The 22325-nt window shown below is 39.9% G+C and overlaps 1 protein-coding gene across 1 annotated transcript in view; it reads left to right on the forward strand.

The window, feature by feature from the left end:
* FBN1 (fibrillin 1) overlaps positions 1-22325 on the forward strand; it is a 233148-nt gene that overhangs the window by 186694 nt on the left and 24129 nt on the right. The window contains exons 42-52 of the mRNA XM_042988929.1: positions 116-187; positions 3663-3788; positions 6571-6693; positions 9776-9901; positions 11864-11980; positions 12941-13069; positions 13693-13812; positions 16391-16516; positions 20222-20371; positions 20744-20809; positions 21318-21434. Coding sequence (XP_042844863.1) covers positions 116-187; positions 3663-3788; positions 6571-6693; positions 9776-9901; positions 11864-11980; positions 12941-13069; positions 13693-13812; positions 16391-16516; positions 20222-20371; positions 20744-20809; positions 21318-21434 — 1272 coding nt within the window. The remainder of the gene's footprint in view (positions 1-115; positions 188-3662; positions 3789-6570; positions 6694-9775; positions 9902-11863; positions 11981-12940; positions 13070-13692; positions 13813-16390; positions 16517-20221; positions 20372-20743; positions 20810-21317; positions 21435-22325) is intronic.

A 22325-nucleotide genomic window follows, 5' to 3' on the forward strand; every position in this document is an offset into this window, starting at 1 on the left:
AGATAAATATTTTGCAAGATGTTTCCAAAGTAATTTCTTTCGACCCAGTCATTGCTCTTTGCTGACCCCTATTCTCACTCCTCTCACCCCATCTTTGTTTAATGAATTACTGCAGATGAATTTGCTACACTCTGTGGAAGTCAAAGGCCAGGCTTCGTCATTGACATTTACACCGGCTTACCTGTTGGTGAGTTATGATGCCATTGTTGGAATTTTCTGTGTTTGCCTTTGTGTTTGAAAACAGGAATACACACCCTTATTTTTCTCAGGTTGTTTTTTTTTTTTTTTACTTAGAAGGAAAAACTAGTGAAACAATGCCATTTAGTTTTATTGAAACACTGATTCTTACTTTGAAACAAACCGCAAACACCCCGTGTCGCTCCACCTAATTGGTGGCAGCATTCGTTGCTCATGATTAAGGGGACTGGAAAGCTTTTCACAAAATTACAATCAAGCTTAGTTAAACCAACCCTAGGCATCAACAAAGGGAGAGATTCTGGGAGTAGGGCCAGTTGACGTTTGCTTTGACTATAATTCCCAATCTTTCCTTCTGACTATGACATGAGTTTAATATGACTTTACATACCAATCTTTATGTGTGGGTTGTACACATAAAGCACTTTAGGGGATCAGTTTTATCTCACATGGATTCTCCTCAGGTTATCTGCTTTGGGAATTTCAGATGTGCAATAAAAAAAAAAAAAAAAAAAAAAAAAAAAAAAAAAAAAGAGGCCACTCCACTCGGAGGCCCCATCTGGTAACTGGAGCAGAGACCACTGCAGTGCTCGAGATGCTTGTGCAAGATTCAGAAGTCTTGCACAGCATTCGGCCAATGGAGGCAATGCCTTTGTGGTTTAAAAGAAAATAACATAAAAATAGATGGAAAGCTATTGCATTCTCAGAGTTTTTCCCCAGTGTGATTTATATGCATCCTCAGATGCCCGTCTTAAGTCCGAGCAGTTGTGTCTAGTAGCAAACATCACCACTCGCTTTGTTCCACCTTCTTCCTAATAAGTAAACTGAAATCCACATCAGCCTTTCCAATGACCTTGTTTAAGAAAACAAGGGTCTGGTCCAGCAATCAGCCTGGTTCTCTTAGTGCCAAATCCATATGGCTCAACAGTCTAGTCAACGTCCAAAGAAACTTCATGGTTTGGAAAGAAAAACTGCTAAATGACATTGGCATGAAACACCTGGCCCTCGCTGCTTTGTTTTTCCCCTTCCCAAAACAGATCTTTTCATCTCCCTAGAATCTCCGATCCAAAGATAAGTGGTCTTTAATAATAATGACTCTCCACGGACAGACCAGGCATGTCCCCCAGCAAGGCCTGCCCTCCGAGGTTGGCAGCAGGCAAAAGACTGGAAACAGCACCAACGTCGTCTACTAGTTGAGCTGGAGACATCTCAGACATCATCCAGTTCAAATGCACTGCTTTACAGTTGAGGGGACAGGGGCCCAGAGAGGGGAAGGGACTCAGCCGAGGTCACCTAGCTAATTAATAACAGAGCCGGGACCCAAATCCAGTCCTGACTCACAGCTTGCTTTGCCTCAAGCTCTTGAAAGCTGGAAATGTGATAGTTAGCAATATACTTAATGTTACCAAATTCCACCATGACAAAATATTTAGATGACTGAGAAACTTTGTTTTATTTGAGCTTTATACTCTCCTTCTGAAAGGTCTTAAGATTGTTGGCATATAGAACCCATTCGTATGGGGTTAAAACTATAGCAAGTTTATTAATCTTGTCTTAAAATATAAACTTCTCCAAGTTGAAGTTCAAATGAAATCCAGACAGGAAAAGAAAATACAATTTTTAATATATCCTTTTGCTATTTTATGCCTAACAATGGCTAGAAATTTGACCCAGTCTATTATTGTTAAACTTGATAATACATCACTTATATTTAAAATAAATGAATGTGAACATAATGTCTCACATTTTAAATAATAAAAGAATGTCGTCTGAATTATCTTTTTGTTTGCTGATCATTCACAGTTGTGATGTTACTTTGCATAGCCTTTTAAGAACGTGAATGGCAAATATGTGAAAAATCCAAAAACATAATCACTTGCATTCAAAATAGCAATATACTCTAAGTTGTTTTTTTCCATTAAAGAGATTATTTTTCCTTTGAACAAAATCAAACCCTTTAGAAAAGGATCTAAAATAAACCTGTGGTCTGTCAAACTTCTTCAAAGCAGGTTGGCTTTAGAGTATGATTATTCTGAAATCGCGGTGTCTCTTGTAAGCTCCACAACTGTGGCCCTTCTTACGACTTAGGCAAACAGAGTCCTTGCAGAGGCTCCTGACTATCATATGTATACGGAAGTGTCTCAACGGCGAGGTAACACAAACCTAGTGGGTTGGAAAGACCAAAGCTTTACATCCCTTCACAGCTTCTGAAGCACTTTGTGAAATTCCACCAAGCAGTGGCGGAAGGGCCCTCCAGGATAACAAGTAATTTGATTGTGGTTTTGTGAAGATTGTTGACTGTGACGTGCAAAAGCCTGAGGGAGATAGGATAGCCTGTTAGCGGATTCCTCGTGTCAAATCCTGACTCTGCCTCTTATTAGCTTTGTGGTCTTTGGCAAGTTTCTTCTGCTGGCTTGGCCTCAGTTTCATCATCTGTATAGTGACAGTTGTCACAGTACCTGGAGACCATCTCGTAGAGTGGCTGTAATGATTCAGTGAGTAAATCCAGGTTGAATGTTGAGAAATATGCCAGGTACACAGCAAGTGAGACACTACTAACACTCTTACTGTTATTATCCTAGAAGACACTGAATGGTTGGGAGTTGAGAGCAGGTCAGAAAGAGATTGGACCACCAGGCTGGTGAGGAGGTGAGACCTGCCCACAAGGCCACCTCACCAGCCGGCCAGCCCTGCTCTCACAGCCTGCATTGTGGCTCTGCTGTCACTCCTGCTTGGATCCTGTTTTAATGCTCACCGGTCCCAACTTCCAGATACTGGTTCTTAATTTACCAAATTTTAATTGGTGCTTAACATTGATCAGATGGCATGGTAGGGTCTGGTAACACAGTGGAGTTGTAGCCAGCCCCAGCCCCTGGCCTTAGGAAACCACAGTCTGTGGCTATAGCCCTTCTCAGTGCTGGCCCCCACAGTCAGCATGGGCCTAGCTCACAGCCCCAGACCTAATGTACCTCCTTTTCAAAACCATGTGAAGGAGGAAGGGGATGTTGAAGGGGAATCTGAAAGATCAGAGCTGGCTATGACCATAAGCTCCTCTGTTCTTCACCAGCTCTCCTTTCCCATTCTAGCCAAACACCACCACACACTTTGGGTAGAGTGGCCGTTTATTCTCAGCTGTCACTTTATTCTATTCACCCAGTGCATAGTGCCCAGGGGATACCAAGATGGCGCCTACGTGGTTTGTTTCAGAACAAAACCAAAAAGATTCTAAATCCAGATAGACACATGAGTGTCTGAAAGCAGTTTAGTTATTTCAGTTTGCTATCAACTAATGTCCCCCCTTTCCACTGTCACCACCCCAACACACACATACCCACCAACACACCCACGCACCCACACACCCATGCACTTTCTCTTTTTTCATTGTGGACCTTATGTAGAACATGGAGTTAGAAGCTGCCGACTCTCAGTGCCGTGCTGTCACTCATGTGTGGCTGCTCTGTTTTCAGATATTGATGAATGCCGGGAGATCCCAGGGGTCTGTGAAAACGGAGTGTGTATCAACATGGTTGGCAGCTTCAGATGTGAATGTCCAGTGGGCTTTTTCTATAATGACAAGTTGTTGGTTTGTGAAGGTAAGTGATGTCACTATATCATGTCCAGGAATGAGCCAACTGACAAGCTACTTACGCACACACACTTGGCCAATTTCACAACATTGGAATTTCACAATCCATCAAGCTCTAGCAATAGTGTAGGGCACCATGTGGAACATCATTTTTTCATGGAAAAACTTCCCTAAGTCCCCGTGGAAAAAGCAGGATGTGCACTCCCCAGCCCCATCCTATACACAATATATTAGATTTCCCAGCTGATACAAGAAAGCCTTGAGTTCCTGGGTGTGTCGCATAGATTGCTTTTGTTTCTCATTGCTTAAAAGTGAGCAGGAGTGGTGGGCGGTCATCTTTACTTGAATCTCAAAATTAGTGTTCCCTTCCAAACGGAGCCTGTGCTACTCCCAAGTGAAAACAAGGTTAATGCAAATATTCCAAATGCATGAGAGAATTCCAAATGGCAAGAACAGCAAATTTGATTTTATATGAAGAATGTTGGCATGTGTGCAAGTGGTACTTTTTTCATTTTCACATTACCTCCCCTTGCCATGTGCATGTACTGTGATGCCGTGCATTCCTCACAACACTTCATATTCCCCTACATCTGGGGAAGATAGTGTACTTTCACATTTTAGTAAAAGGGACATTGCTGGTTATTAAATATACCATGTGCCCTAGGGTAGCTGGAATAATTGTCTATTTAATACTTAAACTTGGGGCCTCTTGCAGAATTTTTGTTCTTGTCAGAAAGGGTTATTACCCCTTAGAGCATGTATGAGAGCACATATGTCAATATTTTAATGTTAAAAAACCTTTTTTTCCCATAGACTAGGGACAACTTACAGACCATGAGTAAAGTTATGGCCCTAAGCACATGCTTGTTAAATTCTCTTCACCAGGCTTTTAGCTACTATGGCCAGGTGGGCACATGTTACTGCCTCCCGGAGAGGGGTAAATGGGGTGATAGCCGTTCAGAACCTTCCTTAGGAAATAGTCATCTCAGACCTTGGCACTAGCCCCTGTGCTTTGGAAGGCCATCAAGGATAAGGTGTTCCGGAGAGGAAGCATGATGCAGGAGAAAAGAAAGGAGCCCACAGCAGAGGAGCTGATGATGGTAAAGTAGCCTGCCTTCCTCATAGCCAGTCTTCCCCCTTTCATAAATGGCTAGGATGCCTGCCACCTCTCTTGTTCTCTTCTACTCAGAGATCCCAAACCCTTAGGCATGGTCACCCATGATGGCCAAGTTAACCCAGACCTTACTGTCCATATGAGATTGAAAGCCTACAGCTGTACCAATGTAAAACACTTTGCTGTCAGGGTAGTACTCAGTGGATATTGAGATTACAAAGCACTCCAACTTTTGGTGTCCGTCTCACAGAATATCCATTCTCAGGGTGAATGTTTATTCCGGAGTCAGCTGCTTCCCAGCACACTCTTAGCTCTCAGAATCAGAAAATGAAGATTGATTTAATACATGCCTCCATAACCCTGAAATTGGAATGGATTCCAGAAGTATTTAGGGAATACTCATGCATCTGTTCTCCCCAAATATGCATATAATCCGATGCTCGGCATCTGATGCCTCACAGAAATGCCTGTCTGTGATGCCATTTGGCTTTTCCAATGATGGGCTACCTTCTAGCTTTCTGTACCCTCTTAAGACCAGGGCAGACCTGCTGGGAGAGTGGTGCTGGTCTTGGGTCCATTGGAACCCAAGGCAGGCATACTTCTGCCCTGTATCTGTTACCCAGAGAGGCACACCCCACCCCACCCCACCCCACCCCACATTAGGCAGAAACTCCCACTGACTGACAGTAAGTGCTGAGGTTTTCCCGCCACACAAGCATACACCTGTGAGGCACAGGTTGGTGCATTTGCCGCCCCCTTGTGGGAACTTCTTGGGCTGAGTCCACTTTTTTGTAAAACCCTAATACTGGTGCTAAGAGCCAGCTCCCGTCTGTGTTCCAGGCTATTCCCTTTATTGGACTTAACCCGAGTTAGATTGTTTCATAGGAGCAGGGGCAGGGAACATGTATTTTGCCCCAAGGCATATCCTGGACTATGGAGAACTTTCATAATGTCATGAATTTGAACTATATTAGCTACCTGATTAAAAAAAAAAAAAAAAAAAGGCAAACAACCCCCCTGAGTATAGTCAAAGCTCTGAAGCACAGAGTATCCATTTATTCTTTTCTTTGATAGTGAGAGTTGGGTTGTTGTCAGTAGTTTTATGTGCAGCCTCTCATATTAAGTTTCCGTGATTTGACTGCCATGTGGCAGTAATTTAAGCCGGAGCCCCTACAGCCCTGAAGTGCAAGGCACTGCCTGTGAATCAGGAGCACCAGTATCACTTGCGGGCTTATTGGAAATGCAGAATCTCAAGCCATTCTCCAGACATGCTGAATCAGAATCTGCTTTTCAACAAGATCCCAAGTGATCCCTATGTATACGAAGGCGAAGCAACCCGATGAATCGTAAAACCCTGGGGCTTTGAGCAAATGCAACATTTTCTAGGATATTCAGTTTATACTATGCCAAGCGGTGGTCCTAGCAGCTGAGCGTATGACTTTTCTTTTATACACAAGCATCATTAGAATCCACATGTGGTCATAAACCAAGTACTTGCATTTACAAAAAATATCAAAAACGTGGAAAAATTAGAAAAGAAGTCTTAAAAGTCTTCCACTATCTGTTCCATGGAACTGATCAAAATAAGAAAATAGAAATCTATTTTAAGTGAGAGCCTTTGTTGACTTGCCCCACATTCTGTTCTCCTTCTAATTAACTTCTCTTCTGCTTGGAGATATTGACGAGTGTCAGAACGGCCCTGTGTGCCAGCGCAATGCCGAGTGCATCAACACCGCGGGCAGCTACCGCTGTGACTGCAAGCCAGGCTACCGCTTCACCTCCACAGGGCAGTGCAACGGTAAGTGGCTCCCCACTGGCTGGGTGGGCCCGCCAGCGCGCCATCTCCAGCAGGCTTCAGACATCTGGATTTTTTTGAGAAGGTTAACTTGAAGAACACCTGAGTTATGGTTTACACTGCTGAGTTCTAGTCACGAGGCCAGCAAAAAAGGAAAACTGTTGAAATTTCTAAACCCATAGAGATGTGATGTTTCCAAAACGAGACATATATCATGTGCATACATAGATTTCAGATTGGCTCATCTGCTGCCCTGCTCCAAACACCCCCTCCCTCAAATACACACACACACATGCACACAGTCCCCTAACCAGTCCTCAGGGACAGATATTTGTTTTTTTTCCTTTCACATGATCCCTCTTAGGGTGGGAGGTTGCCACCGTTCCAGCCACACACCCCAATTCTATAGCAAACCTCTCCTGAGCTGAGTCAGATTAACCTGCATGAACAAAAAGAACCAACAGCACCACTTATCCTCCTAAACATCTTACAGAACTGAGGGAAGCAAACATTAACAGCCTTTTATTAGCCATAAGTCACCTACAGTAAAATGAGAAACTGTCCCCTAGAGGTTAGGTTATTTCATGGCTTACTTTTGTCAAGGATGCGGTAAAAGTAAGAAGGATGAGCATGTTAGCACATATGGATGGTCAAGTTTTAAGTATCTGACGGCATCTTCTAGCCAGTGGCACCAAAATTGAAACACCAGTGTTCCAGCCCAGAAGCAAAATTATACCTCAGAATCATTTTCATGTGAGTTTTTGAGTAACTGTAAATCATTGTATATTTAGCATGGAGGTCAGGAAGAATGTGTTGTTTTGCTGCGGTTCATTTCCCAAGAAGTTTCCTGGATATTTTATGCATTTGTGAATGAAACAACACAAGGGAACATGGTCAAATTTTCCTTGGATTTCCTTGCCTACCAGCGATTAAGTGGTAGGAAGTGCACCGCTCTCTGTAGGGTATTTTGCATTGTTTTATTAGACCTTGGTGGGAAGAGGGTGTAATAGCAGAACAAAAACTCACTTTGAGAATCAAGGCTTGTTTTGTTGGGTTTAAAGGAACATGTGCAAGTGTTTAGCATTTTGTCAACAAAGCGGTTGTTACCCATGTATTAAAAAAATAGGACAGGAAAAATGGGGACGTCTCTGATATGAGTCACAATACCCTAGTGTAACTTGGCATTTATAGCATTTCCCTGCATTTTGCTCTTAATTTATATTTCTTTGAAACTGGGCAAAATAATTCCAATCAAAATAAAGAACTGCTGATAATACAGAATGTGTCGTTTCACACCATTTCACGCTCAGGCAAGAAGTGGGACAAGCTATTTATACATCAAGACAGGGCGTCCAACCATGGCCTGCTAGGGCTTAAGCCCTGCCATATTTTCTTGTAGAACATTAGCACAAATAAAACTCATCCAGCGCTAACCAATGATAAGTGCTATGAATGAGTGTCATTTGTAGCCAAGCTCATTTTTCCTCACTCATTGGAATCCTCAGAAGGGAATGTACTTGAGTTTTGCAATTATTCAGCCTCTAGGGTTGAAGACTTCACTCAGGAATCATCTTCATTTATATCTTTTAAAATCTTTTAAAATGTCTTTTAACAGTTTGCTCATTTTAAGTCTGTTTTCTCCAATGGGAATAATCATAACTTACTAGGTTAACAAGCATTTCTAGATAGGCGAGCAATAGTTCCTAAGCTACGGTATCCCAGTTTCTCCATTAAGATGATATATTCAAGGTCACTTAAGACTTTTAAATTGTATGGTGATTCATCAGCTATAATGTTCTATAATTGGAAGGAGGTAGTCGTAACAATGGCAGCCTGAGCACAGGAAATAGATGGGATATCTTCTCTTCTGGTATGAGCACAACTGCTCTGTGTGGCAAAAAGTGTCCATTTCTGGTTGCTGTCTTCTCAGTAGGCAAGACAGGCCAACAGCAAGTTTGCATTATTTAGCTGGAAGCAGGGTGTCACTGTGCTCTACAGAATCTAGACTCTAGTTGACATTCTTGCTGTTTGCTCTCTTTTATGACAGTAGGACAACCAGAATGATACAGGGCTCTTCAGATGACCTGTGCCCTAAACATAGAATTTTGAGAGCTTTAAAAATTAGAGACATAAGTAGGCATGTAATCACGTCATTTGTAGATTCATATAATAAATTCTGCCCCCTTCCCCCCCTCCCCGCCCCAGATCATCAGATTTCAGGAGGGCAACAAAGATTCAGTTGATGAGAAATATAATTCAGGGCTTAAAGACTGGCAGAAGCAAGATGACAGGGCATTCCCTTGAAAGAATATGAATAAAAAGAAACATCATTAAGATTGTCAAGTGCTAAAAGGAGCCATGTGTAGACATGAAGACTTGGTTAAGATGGAACAAAAAGTTATAGGAGTAAGACAAAACAATGAACTGAAACCTAAACAAAGGACAGTGTGGGTTGTCCATCAAGAAAACCTATCTTAGCAATGGGATTTGTTTGACTTTGATATATATTTCCAAGGGAAGCTATGAAGGGTCCATGACTTGAGACACCAAATCTTGACTAGACAAAATACTTAATTCATTCCACGGTCTGTGATACTGCGTGGGCAAATTATCAAACAGATTATCTCCCGGCTTGGTTTCTTCTTCCCTATTCTACTTTTAATTTTTCTCCTCTTTCAGAACATTTTTTTTCATTGCCTCATGTATTGTTAACATACTCTGAATGTGCCCAGTAAAAGAGCATTAGTTTTAACTGATTTTGAGGTAAAAAAAAATATATATATACATATATGTGTATATATATATATATATATATACACATATATGTATATATATACACACATGTGTATATATATACATATGTGTGTATATATGTATATATATACACACGTGTGTATATATATACATATGTGTGTGTGTATATATATATATATATATATATATATATATATAATGCCAGTATCTGTTTTACTGGCTTGGTTTAGAGCTAGGATTAATCCTGAGCGTGATATCTAGAAGTAAGTTACTTAATGCAGTTTTGTCCCCTAACTCTACCTAAGATATTTACGATGCTTTTTATCTACAGATCGCAATGAATGCCAAGAAATCCCCAACATATGCAGCCATGGACAGTGTATTGACACAGTTGGAAGTTTTTATTGCCTTTGCCACACCGGTTTTAAAACAAATGCTGATCAAACCATGTGTTTGGGTGAGTACGTGATTATCATTTTATTTTTAACTTCTATCCTATTGAAAAATTCATTTGCATCTGAATATATATAAAAATTGATACTAAACCTTCAGTATTAATTTTGCCATTTATAAAATGAAAACACAAGTAGGTGTGTAGCATTAACATCCTTTGGTATTTAATCTTTGGCAATCTGAACACAATAAACCTCTTCCTTGATATTCATTTGGCTGCCAGGTCAGAAAAACTTTTGACTACAGGAAAAACAGAAAGATATTAAGACAAAAATACTTTCTATTAATGTTAATAGCCTATTATTTTATTAAGTCTATGGGTTTGCCTTATTGGAATAGAGTGCAGCTTTTGAGTGTTTGAATATGAGTATTTTTTGAGAAGGGTCCATGGTTTGTACCATATCCTCAGAGGCAAATTTGTAGATCCTATAAAGGCAAAAAAAAGACCCCACATTTTTCTAGGGGAAAAGAGCTCAAGATTTTAAATAAATCTCTTCCCCCTTGCTTTCAGTGCTGAGTCAGGATGCTGATTTAGAATAAATTCCAAGTATTAATCAATCACTTTCTCTCTTTTCCTTCCTTTTTATACTTTAAAGCAATATCCATTAAGGATGATTCATGAACATGAATCAGTTTCACAACTGAAAAAAGAAGAATCAATAGAGTAATGTTTAAAGAGCTTACCTTTCACTATAATTGGGTTCATCCATTAGGGAACATTCTTACAAAGTCTTGTCTTCTTCAGAGCAGATGACAAGTTTTATATTAAAGGAGTGTAATCAGCCCTGCTCATCCCTGGAAAGTTAATCCCTGCATAGCAGTGACACCTGCATCTGATTTATCTGGAACCCTCTACCGAAGAACCTGCCCTACAGAAAAATGTCGCTAGTTTGGCTAAAAATGAATCAAAGCAGCAGCCCTTGATTGCTGGCAGGGTGACTCACGTGGATGCAGTCTTCAACCACAGACACACACATATTGGATCACTTTGGGGTCAGCAATAGCTTTCTGGTTTAGGATCACCAATAACTTATCTTCATGTCCAAAATTTGAAAGGAAAGGAAATTGTAACTCTAAACACTGCCTTTGGCTAACCTGAGGGGTTGTCTTCCAGTCCCAGAGCCTCCTCCCCTTTGCCCTCGCCCCCCTCCTTCTGCCTCACTCCTGCAATACCTGCAATATCAACTCTCTTTTGTTTTAATTCTTTATTTCCTCCTTAATATAATGTACACCTGCTCTATAAGAAAGACGTTAGCTGTTGTGGCACAATGCTCAGACATAAAAGATGCCCAAATAGCTTTACAGAATAGTCAAAGAGAAAAGTCACAGACCAATAAAAAGACAAATAATAACACAAGAATGTATCAGAAGAGGTATCACATTGGGATACTTTAGAAGAGTGAGTTTAGGCACCAGTAGTGGGAGTGATCATAGGTCTTTAGGAGTGGACTGGGAAGAAGGAAAAGGTGTCTAAAATATCAGGTGAGTTAGAAAGCTCGTTTATTTTGTTGCTGATTTCAGGGTAATGTCAGGTGACTCACTGCTTTTTGGTAAACTAGAGTGAGAATCTTAAAGGCTGAAGTTTGCCAAAGGTGGCAGCAAATCAAGACCCAGATGCGCTCAGAATTTTCCATTTCCAAGTGAAAATATTTGAGAAAAGTGGCAAGGGTGGAGAATTCTAGAAGTAAATAGAGTAAAATAGTTCTTGTCCAGTTCTCATGTCCTTAGCTTGCCTCCTTTCACATGCCAGCCCAGGAGACGGTTTATTCCCAAGGTTTAGGTCCTCAGCTCTTGCTGGTTGCTCATGGGGAGCGGCCACTGCTGGATCCAATACCAACATCAAGAAGTTCTTAGCCTACATGCTTAGCCTGATGCTTTGTGAACCTCACCATGCCCTTTAATCCCAGGCAACCACTCACCTCTTCTGTTAACGACCACGTTTCTCTACGGCCTTTGTTCCTACTAGACATAAATGAGTGTGAGCGAGACGCCTGTGGGAATGGAACTTGCCGCAACACGATCGGTTCCTTCAACTGCCGCTGCAACCATGGTTTCATCCTCTCCCACAACAACGACTGTATAGGTGCGTATGCAAATCAGTGCCTCACATAGGAAGTGCGTTTAATATATGCTCTTCGTAATTAGCAGCCTCTCCAGGGTGCGATTTTGTTTTCTGAAATATATGCCCTCTTATGTGGCAACCATTGGTTAAAGGATTTGTCAAAATAAGGTGCTAATTAAATGTCAACTAGAGTAATGACTGCCATGACTTTTATGTAAGTGCTCATCAGCAGCTATAATTTTTATATACACTGTGCTGTGAATTAAATACATTTTTTAATGAATTGATTACATCTTAAAACACATAAAAGTGATACTTTGTATAGAAATTACATAATTCAGGAATAACGTGGACCCATTTGTCTCAATGTTGCGCTATAGACTCTCTTAAAATAAGTCAGTTATTGGGGGGCACGCTTGGCTGGTTCAGTCAGAAGAGCCTGGGAATCTTGATGGTGGGGTTGTGAGTTCGAGCCTCATGTGGGATGTGGAAATTAAAAAAATAAATAAAACTTTTAAAAAGTCAATTATTAAATCTATAAAATCCTCCTTATAAAACATGCTATGTTATTTATAAGTGAGAATAATGATCCAAATTTTGCATTGTTGCTAGAGGCTAATTTTATATACTTCTAATTATGAGAATAATTAATAATACCATCAGCTGTATTGTGTGTTAGTAATTCAGTTTTAGCTTTTAAAAATGAAACCTAAAGGAAGATCAAGGTGAAACTCATATAAAGTTCTAATATAAATTATCAATCTGTAATTAATAGAACAGCGTAGTCTTGTTAGGTTTTAATAGGTGAGTAAAGCCAGGTGTATTGTTACAAACTAGATATTTATTGGAATTTTTCATGTTTGGCTGAGCCAGCAAAAGCCTCTGAAATTTCAAATAAGTATTTTTCCCTTTAAAGGTTTTGATCATTGCTGGAATTATGACATTTTCTTTGGAATATATCAAAGGGTATTTTTTTGGCAGATGTTGATGAATGTGCAACTGGAAATGGGAACCTTTGCAGAAATGGCCAGTGCATCAATACAGTGGGGTCCTTCCAGTGTCAGTGCAATGAAGGCTATGAGGTGGCTCCAGATGGAAGGACCTGTGTGGGTAAGTGCTGCCTCAGAATTTCAGAAAGAGATTCCAAAGTATGTTCTCCAAGACCAAAGAATCCTGCAGTCTCTGTCAACATCCTTCCTTCAGAAGGCTGGAGAGAAAAAAAAAATCAGAGTGGAATTACAGCAATCCTACCTGTTGACTGTGTGTGTGTGTGTGTGTGTGTGTGTGTGTGTGTGTGATATCTATAACACACTTCCCTATTATGTTTTAAAATTAAGTTATTGTAATTACAGAGAATAGTTAAATTGTTAAATTTCACAGAAAGCTAAATTGTTCCATAAACAATTGTAATTTGCTTTCTTATATTTATTTTCTTTAAAACAGCTTTGTAGAAATCTCTTCTATAATCTTTTGGGTGCTCTCAAAAATCTTCATACCCATTAACTTTTCACAAGCTACATTTTTCTGGAAATATTTAATTTGTGATAAGTCACATAAAATATAGTTGTTCTGTATACTTCTGAAAGCTGACAAAGCTTCTTTTTATTGAGTCATTTTCTCCATATTAGTTTTATGTATTTCTTTGATTTGATTCCAGTTTCTTGGAATTTTAATTGCTTGATGGAAATCATGCCAGTGGGAACCTCTTCTTTCTTTCTCCCTTTTCTTTGCAGATATCAACGAATGTCTTCTAGAACCTGGAAAATGTGCACCAGGCACCTGTCAAAACTTGGATGGGTCCTACAGGTGCATTTGTCCACCTGGGTACAGTCTACAGAATGACAAGTGTGAAGGTAGGAGGGAGAGGGCTATCCATGTTTGGAAGCGAGCAGTATTGGTTACTGCACTGGCATTCTCAAAGTCCATTTTTGTGGGTGTCTTCATTTTGCACTTTATCAGAAAAAAATCCAAGAGCAAAGGGTGTGGCTTATGTTCTCACACTCAGCTGATGAGGCAGGAACATCTAATTCTCATGCTGATATCTGATGACACTGTTTTGCTCTGTACCTATGAGTGCTCATATGACCCTGACTCTTTTCCAGGGTGCTTTTAGGCATTTGTAAAAAACCCTGGTTTTCATGTTTTTAAGTATCAGTAGGTTGCAACTAAAAATAGCTTCATGATTTCAGCTAAAATCTTTAAGTGACCACATTCAAGGTTGAATGATTATGGCTATATAATTTATCTACGTTGTTTGACCTATACAGCAGTGGAAATGTGTTACTACATATAAATTCTCAGCAAATTTTATAGTACTGCATTCTTCAATTCATATGTCATTGAATTAAATGAAGGGCATTAATTGCTGGAACTTCATAAATAACTGGGCTAAAAGGATTTTTAAGAAGTCACCTAGTTCATGCTCCCAAGTTTAAATAGGTCTGTATCTCATCCATAATGAGTAAGAATTTTCTCCATTTCTCCACTTTTAATATCATGGAGAAATTTTATCACATACCCAGTTTACATCATAGTCAAGTGATAATATTCTAAATGGAAACAAATTATCCCTAAATGCAAATTATTATGTGTTATTTTACTTTGACTAAATACAGATCAACTACTCCATGATTAATGCAAAACTCCCCTAAGATGAACAGAATGGAAATGTATAGAAAGAAAAATGACTTCCCAAATACTTAGTAATGTACCCATTCCACCATCTTTGTCCCTATCCTTATGAAGTCATCACCTACAGGTTAATTTCTACTATAAGAGAAAGAATCCTATTGACAATGACAAAAACAACAACCAAAAGAAATACTCGAGCATTTTTACAAAAGTTGGCTTTTCTTTTAAGAAACGGTTGGATGTGAGAGTAGTGGGAACATAGGAATGGAGACATTCAGTCAGCAGCAGCTCAGATTTGTTGATATACCACAAGCAATGTGATGTAATTAATTATAAAGGCAACGTAATAACATAGAGTGATGAAGAGACTGGTTTTTCACTGAACAGGAAGATCATGACTTTGAGCTGCACATTTTGAGAATACCTATTGTGTAGTATTTACAATATTAAGTCAAGATAATGGAATTAATTTCCCAACTTCCCCTTAGTGGGACCTCATGGGAAGGAACTTGTATAATAGGAATACATTCTGATGTAGGTGTAGAACTCTTTGCACAAATGCAAAAATAAAGAGCCCCATGATATAAAAGATACATGTTTTGTTGGGGAAAAAGGTATCAATAAAAATAGCATGGCTCAGAATCAAGACTTACCTCTATTTTACTACAAATTCCAGCTGAAAGTCAGGGGAAAAGATGGGTAAGTCTGTTGGAAAGAGTGACCACACTTTTCCCAAACATGGGATGATCATGTAATTCACTGACCAAACCAAGACAGTTTTAAGGAGGGGTCTGTTAATAACAAGGCCAGGACAACAGGCATAACTAGGACTTTCCTAGGAAAACCAGAGCATATAGTTACCCAAGCTATTCAAACATCACTGTAGACCACCTTTAATCAACCCTTCCTAGTGCTAAGGTATGTTAATACGCTAAAGGAAGTATATCACAATTATAAGTGCATCAACTTCCTGGTATCTATATGACAAAAGAAAAACTACAGCCTATACAAGAAAGACATTTGTGTTTTGAGAAAAATTAATCTGCAAATGAAAGTTAGGGACCTCATCTTCTGCGGTATCTTTAGCTTATACTTTACATAATTATTGTCATGAGTGTTAGTATTCTTGTTAAATTCATAGTTTTCCTAATAGCATGGAGTATTGGGAAAAGCACTGTGAATGGATGGAGGGAATAAGTGTTTCATTCAAAGGTCTAGATCTCTCACTGACTCATTGTCAACACAATTAAAATTGTGTTGTGGTGACTCTGGAGTTTCTTGCTTCTTTTCTAGCTTAGGGTGGTAGGAAATTACCTTTTCTAATTGGCCAGGAAACTCAGTCTGGGTAAGGGATATTTCTTAATGTATCCCTTAGAAGGCACTTGCAGATTCCATTTTTACAATAAGAACTTTCAAGATTAATTTTTTTTAACGTTTATTTATTTTTGAGACAGAGAGAGACACAGCATGAATGGGGGAGGGGCAGAGAGAGAGGGAGACACAGAATGGGAAGCAGGCTCCAGGCTCTGAGCCATCAGCCCAGAGCCCGACGCGGGGCTCGAACTCGCGGACCGCGAGATCGTGACCTGAGCTGAAGTCGGACGCTTAACCGACTGAGCCACCCAGGCGCCCCTCAAGATTAATTTTTAAAAAGATATCACAGCCTAGAGGTCCACTCAGCATGATGATACAGGAAAAATCCTTATTGGAAGAGTTGTACTTTGTACTTCCACACTTTGCATTTGGTATCTGATGATGTCTCCATTGTGTTTTGGCTTTGACACATGTTAATTCTTTTAGATATTGATGAGTGTGTTGAAGAGCCAGAAATTTGTGCCTTGGGCACATGCAGTAACACTGAAGGCAGCTTCAAATGTCTGTGTCCAGATGGATTCTCCTTGTCCTCCACTGGAAGAAGGTGCCAAGGTAACTGCCTTTGAAGGCTTTAGACTTTCATTACTCTGTGTTTATTTGTTGTGGTTTCACTTTCTTAAACATGGCAAAGCTTTGATTCTTTGTGAAAGAGAAGATGGAGAGCTTTCATTCACTCAGAGGTCTAATGATTACCATATGTCAGAAAGTTCATTTTTACTTTTAAAGTTGAAAACTCATCCATCAAGTTAGGGTTGCTTGTACAACAACTGCCCTGGCACTTGAACCTGTCTCTCCCTCTAAGAACATGGATGCTGATAGGTCACTCAGTGGGGGATCAGCCATGAGCCACTGAATACTGCAAAGCCTGGGGGAAGTTCAGCTCCATGGTCTCTGCCTCTGAAGAGGTGACTTTGCATAAATGTGGCCCAGACTCTAGACTTTCAGTCCAAAAAATGCAGATTAATCCACGTGCTTTCAGGATATAGTGCCCATCCCTCATATCACAAGTTTTCTAAGAAAACAAACTTGAACTGACCAGGATTCTTGCTGGGACATCATCTGTTTTCAGGAGTAATATTTGTGAACTTAAAAAAAGGAAGCCTGAATTTAAGCATAACACAGGCTATTATATCTCAGAAAACTGTTTAGCTCGTAGTAAACAATGCAATGGTGTGTGTCTATCCATTTATACATACTAGTTTAATGAATTTAGAACAAAAAGCCCCGTGCACACTTATTTCTCCCCTCCACCTCAGGGTTTTGTTGTTTGTTCTTTTATTGTTCAGGTTTTTCTTCTTGGTTATTTTGTTATGTTTTGCTTCCATATTACTAAATAAGAGGCAAGGGATATCATTTCAGATTCCAAAAATTGGGGTTTGGTCTCAGCTTCGCCCTCTGTAGCCTAAACAAGTCATTGGATCTTTGGGACGCTCAATTTCCTCATTTTAAACAACCATAATAATACCCGGCCAACCAATCGTACTAAATACGTAACAAAACTTTGTTAGTTTCTGAGTCTTTCATAGAGTCTTGATGAACTTTTCACCTTTCAACTAGCCCTTTTGTTAGCCAATATTTAGAAGTGTGAAGGGGGAGTTGAGACTTCTCTGATTGATTTGATCTCATAGGTGGCTGTCAGAAGCCCACATGGATTTCAGGCTTGTGGGTGGGGTGACAGTTGATTCAAGCAGATATTCTGTTATGGTACAGACCAGCCAGATAAATTCTAAGTCCTACTCCCTTGTTTTTGTGTGCCTTTGGCTTGGCCCAAGTTTGGAAAGAAAGCAGTGAGAAACCAGGTGTGAATCTGCCGATGTGGCAGGCCAGAGGAAACTCATAGGCTATTAATTCAATTTGCACTGGCCTGTCACAGAGGAGGCTAACGCTGCAGGAAGAATCAGCCCAGCTGTGAGCAGCCTTGCCACATGCTCAGCTCCAAGAGGCAGAGCCAGACTTGAGGAATGCAAGCAGGGAAAGTGACTTTTGTAGTTCTGATGAAATTTCAAAGGTCATTAAGGGCTCTTTGCAGATGGACTGGTAAACAGGCATCCTAGTGAGTCCTAGTTAAAGTGTGTGGGCAAGCATAGCTCTCTTTCCCAATGCAAGGCACCTTTGATTAATAAACCAAATCTAGAGAATCACCAAAAGCAGATGTAAATCTCCCACAGGACACAAATTTTGCTGAAGCCAGGGAGTTAAGAGCTGGGTTTTACTTATAAGATGACAAATTAGGAGTCAGGCTTCTATTGCCCATGAAATGAGAAAATTCCACAGAGCAACAGATAATGTTTTTGAAGGAACAATTGTGATAAGACTCAGGTCAACAGATCTTGGCACCTGAAGGCCACAGATATAAAGGGACCACTCCCACTTAACAAAGTTCACTTTACAGTTTACACTTTGTGTGTTTGAGCCTGCGTAATGGCGAGGTTTTTCTTTTTCTGGAGGTGGGATGGTAAAGTGATGCTGGCGAGACAGGGCTGATTTACGGAGCAGGGTTAATGATAAATGAAAAGGAATATCTAGGTTTAACAGAAACATTTTAAGGTGGAAGACAACAGAGACAATTAAGTTTTAATATATTCATTGAGACATTTTTGTGAGTAGTCACTAAATGATACCTTAAGACAGTTGTAGGTATAAATAATAAACACGAAACATTGTATGTGACAATGAACTTAAAGAATAAAGCGAATCAAAAGGTGTCATTAGAGAAACTATATTCGTTAAATCTTGAAACTTCTCAGCAAAGCGAATATTTGGAGGGCAGGCATGTCACAGGGCAAAGACTGGCTTTTAGTGCTCTTGATCTTCAGAAGATTCACTGAAAGATACCTCTTAGGTCTAGCTGTAACCAATCTGGAGGTGGAGTAAAAATTAGCGAGAAAATGTATCTGGAAGAGTTGGTTGAAGAAGTTGAAGAAGTTCATTGGGGAGGCCAACTGAATTAGACTTACCAAAGCCTGGTATATATGTTTGATTGGTTGATACTTTTACTTTAATTCATGAAAATTTTTCTGATACGATCTTTGGCAACTCAATTATTCTTACACTGTCTCCTTTGTCACGAAATAAAAGCTGAGAAATTGTCTTAACAGAAATGCATAGGTGGCTGTTATTAATATGCTGCCTGGGGTTGAAAAACAGTGACAGGAGAGAGCATACCTGATCATACATAAAGAAGGGGCAATTCCTCAAAATGGATATGAAAGCATTTCCTTAAAACATGCAGATTTTAGCCTCCATGTAACTAGAGGGGAGTCTATAAGGCTTTGGATGCCAAATTTGAGGGGACACACTCCAGGCTTCTGGATGAGCTTACTTTTTAGAGCCACCCAATTTGCTCTATAAGAAATGGAAAAGTCAGTTTCCAAAATTATGTCAAGCAATGCTGGAGAAATTTGTAGCAACTAGATCCCATCTTCCATGTTGGAGTCACCAAAAAATAACCGATATTAAAGAAATGTATTCTTTGAAAGAAAAATTATTCTCCCTCCTATCTACCCATCTCCCTGCCCTCCTCTTTACCTTCCCTCTCTGTTGAGCTAAACAACCTTCTGTATCGTGTGTGTGTGTGTGTGTGTGTGTGTGTGTGTGTGTGTATAAAATCTGCAGAAAGCCCCAAATGGCGTTTTGTAAATAGCAACTACATCAATAGCTGCTTCAGTGAACGACCATTATTGTCGTATTTTTGCCAGTCCACAAAATTGCCACATCTTTATTTGTTCTGTGCTTGGAATCAGGGGTTTTATTTGGGTTTATTTGGTTGTATTTTGGCTGAGGGGACCCAGAATAAACAACCTGGTGTGAGAGCATAGTAAGTACCAGAACTGGGAGGCCTACCTTAATTTAGTATGCTCACTAAATATTACCCAAAACACATGTAAGCACATCTGTCAATGGAGGGGTCTTGTGAATTATTCCACTTCTTAATGTCCCCACCCGGAAGTCACTGATGATGTCAGCTTTGAAATGTGATAGTGTTGGAGTTTGTTGTTCACATCAAGTTATTTTGGAAAATTGGCTAAAATGAGAAATAATAAAGTGAAAGTCACATGGATGTACTCATCAGATCTCACTACGAAGGTTACCTATGACTTTAAAGATCTGAGCTCAATTACTGTTATAGTCACTTACGTTATGGAGTATTACTATTGTAATGAACAATTTAACAAGATGGATTGTTTCTCATTCACTATTATACAGTAACGATGTAGTAGGAAAGCATCTAAAGGGTCTCCTGGATTTATGCTGCAGATTTGCGAATGAGCTACTGTTATGCGAAGTTTGAAGGAGGAAAATGTTCATCACCCAAATCCAGAAATCACTCCAAACAGGAATGCTGCTGTGCCTTGAAGGGAGAAGGTTGGGGTGATCCCTGTGAGCTGTGCCCCACTGAACCTGATGGTATGTCTACCATCTGCACTTCTCTTTTGGCTATTCATACGGCAGCCTGGCTGTGAAATGAGAAATACTGGGTGTAGCCCTTCAGGAGAATAAGACAATTTAATTTAACTGTAAGTCTACCCACAATATTCATTAAGATGATTTTAACTCAAGAGCTGGGTAGTTGTTTCCTTCTGAAATGTGCTATGAATCAGGGCAAGCGGTAGGCACTGGGAGCCTTGTTCACTTGCTCTGATATCTGGGCTTTTCTCGTTCGGTTGTTTCCTGATACATGCAGCCTGTGGCAATCTGGCCATCACTCACTGCTTCGGGAACAGCCTGTAGCTAGTTGCAATTAGTCTGTCTACTAACAAGCGTTCATCTCTACCACAGAGGCCTTCCGCCAGATCTGTCCCTATGGAAGCGGCATCATCGTGGGGCCTGATGATTCAGCAGTTGGTAAGTGGCCTGCACTGGATTCTCAGCATTTTTTAATATTCTTAACCAGCCTCTTCCCTGCCCTTTCTCCAGCTGTTCTTTTTTCTCCACATTTATCTTGGGAAATAAAGCTCTAATTTTTGTCTTTTGATTTAGATACCAATTGTATTATTGTATTATATGGTAACATGATATTGCAATATTAGATATTTCATTGGTTAGACAGTGAAATGATTATAATTTACCTTTGTGTTCCGAAAAAGGTACCTTGGGGGTGCCTGGGTGGCTCAGTCGGTTAGGCCTCCAACTCTTGATTTCAGCTCAGGTCATGATCTCATGGTTTGTGAGTTAGCCTTGCATCGGGCTCTGTGCTGATAGCACGGAGCCTGCTTGGGATTCTCTGTCTCCCTCTCTCTCTGCCCCTTCCCTGATCTTGCGCTGTCTCTCAAAAATAAAATAAACAAACATTAAAAGAAAAAAAAGAAAAAGGTACCTTGTTATTCACTTTTTTTTTAATCCTTTACTTAAGATATGGATGAGTGCAAAGAACCAGATGTCTGTAAACATGGGCAGTGCATCAATACGGATGGCTCCTATCGCTGCGAGTGTCCCTTTGGTTACATCCTGGAAGGGAATGAATGTGTAGGTGAGTAATAAATCGGTTTCTTCCATAAGGATTTTACAGATTAGAAATTACGCCAGTTAGCATTCCTGCTAGGAAGAATAAGTACCAAGATTGGGACAGAAATAGGTTTTGTCCATTCATTCATGCGGCATTCATCTAGCAATACTAGCTGAGTACCCCATGTGTCCAGCACTGTGCTAGGCTCTATGGCTACAGCAGTGACCCAAGCCAACATGGTCCCTCCTTATAGTCTAATGGGGAAGACACTGGACACATCTGAAGAGATAGTTGGAAAGGAAAACATTATAACGTATTCTTTTAATTTAAAAAAGATTGTTGATGATCATAATTGTATTCTCTCAATATGTAAAATACAAAATTTATCCAGATTTTATTACATTTAGTAACGTGAAAGGCTATGTACACAGCGTAAACTCCTCTTGTTTTTACTCTGTTATTAAAGTTTCAGAGAATGGCTCCTATGTCTGACCTTTGAGCTCTTAATCCATACCAACTCAAAATTGAATCCAAGTATGATGTCTAGGTCTCTAAAAAATCCAAAGCAGTTCAATTTAATCTGAATTAATAATAGCATAAATGCTGAATGTTTGTGTACATTAGAAAGCGTTCTTTCCATACAAGAATCAGGGCATGAGGACTTCCCCCAAAGCTGTGGCCTCGGAAGCGTAAACAAGTTCCTTAGTCTTCCTAGGCCTTAGAATGTAATGTTATGCAGATAGATTAACTTATTTCCATTTACCCTGCAGCTCTAAAAATCTATGATACTGTGATTTTTATTCACTTGAAAGAGATGTAATATTCTGGACAGTGAAATGCAATTTCATAGCAGAACAAAAGCAAAGTTGTCAATGTTTTCTCTTTGGAATCTTCAGTTAGTGCTTCTCTGTGCGT

The sequence above is a fragment of the Panthera tigris genome, chromosome B3 (genome assembly GCF_018350195.1).
Source record: "Panthera tigris isolate Pti1 chromosome B3, P.tigris_Pti1_mat1.1, whole genome shotgun sequence".
NCBI classification, from domain to species: Eukaryota; Metazoa; Chordata; class Mammalia; order Carnivora; family Felidae; genus Panthera; species Panthera tigris.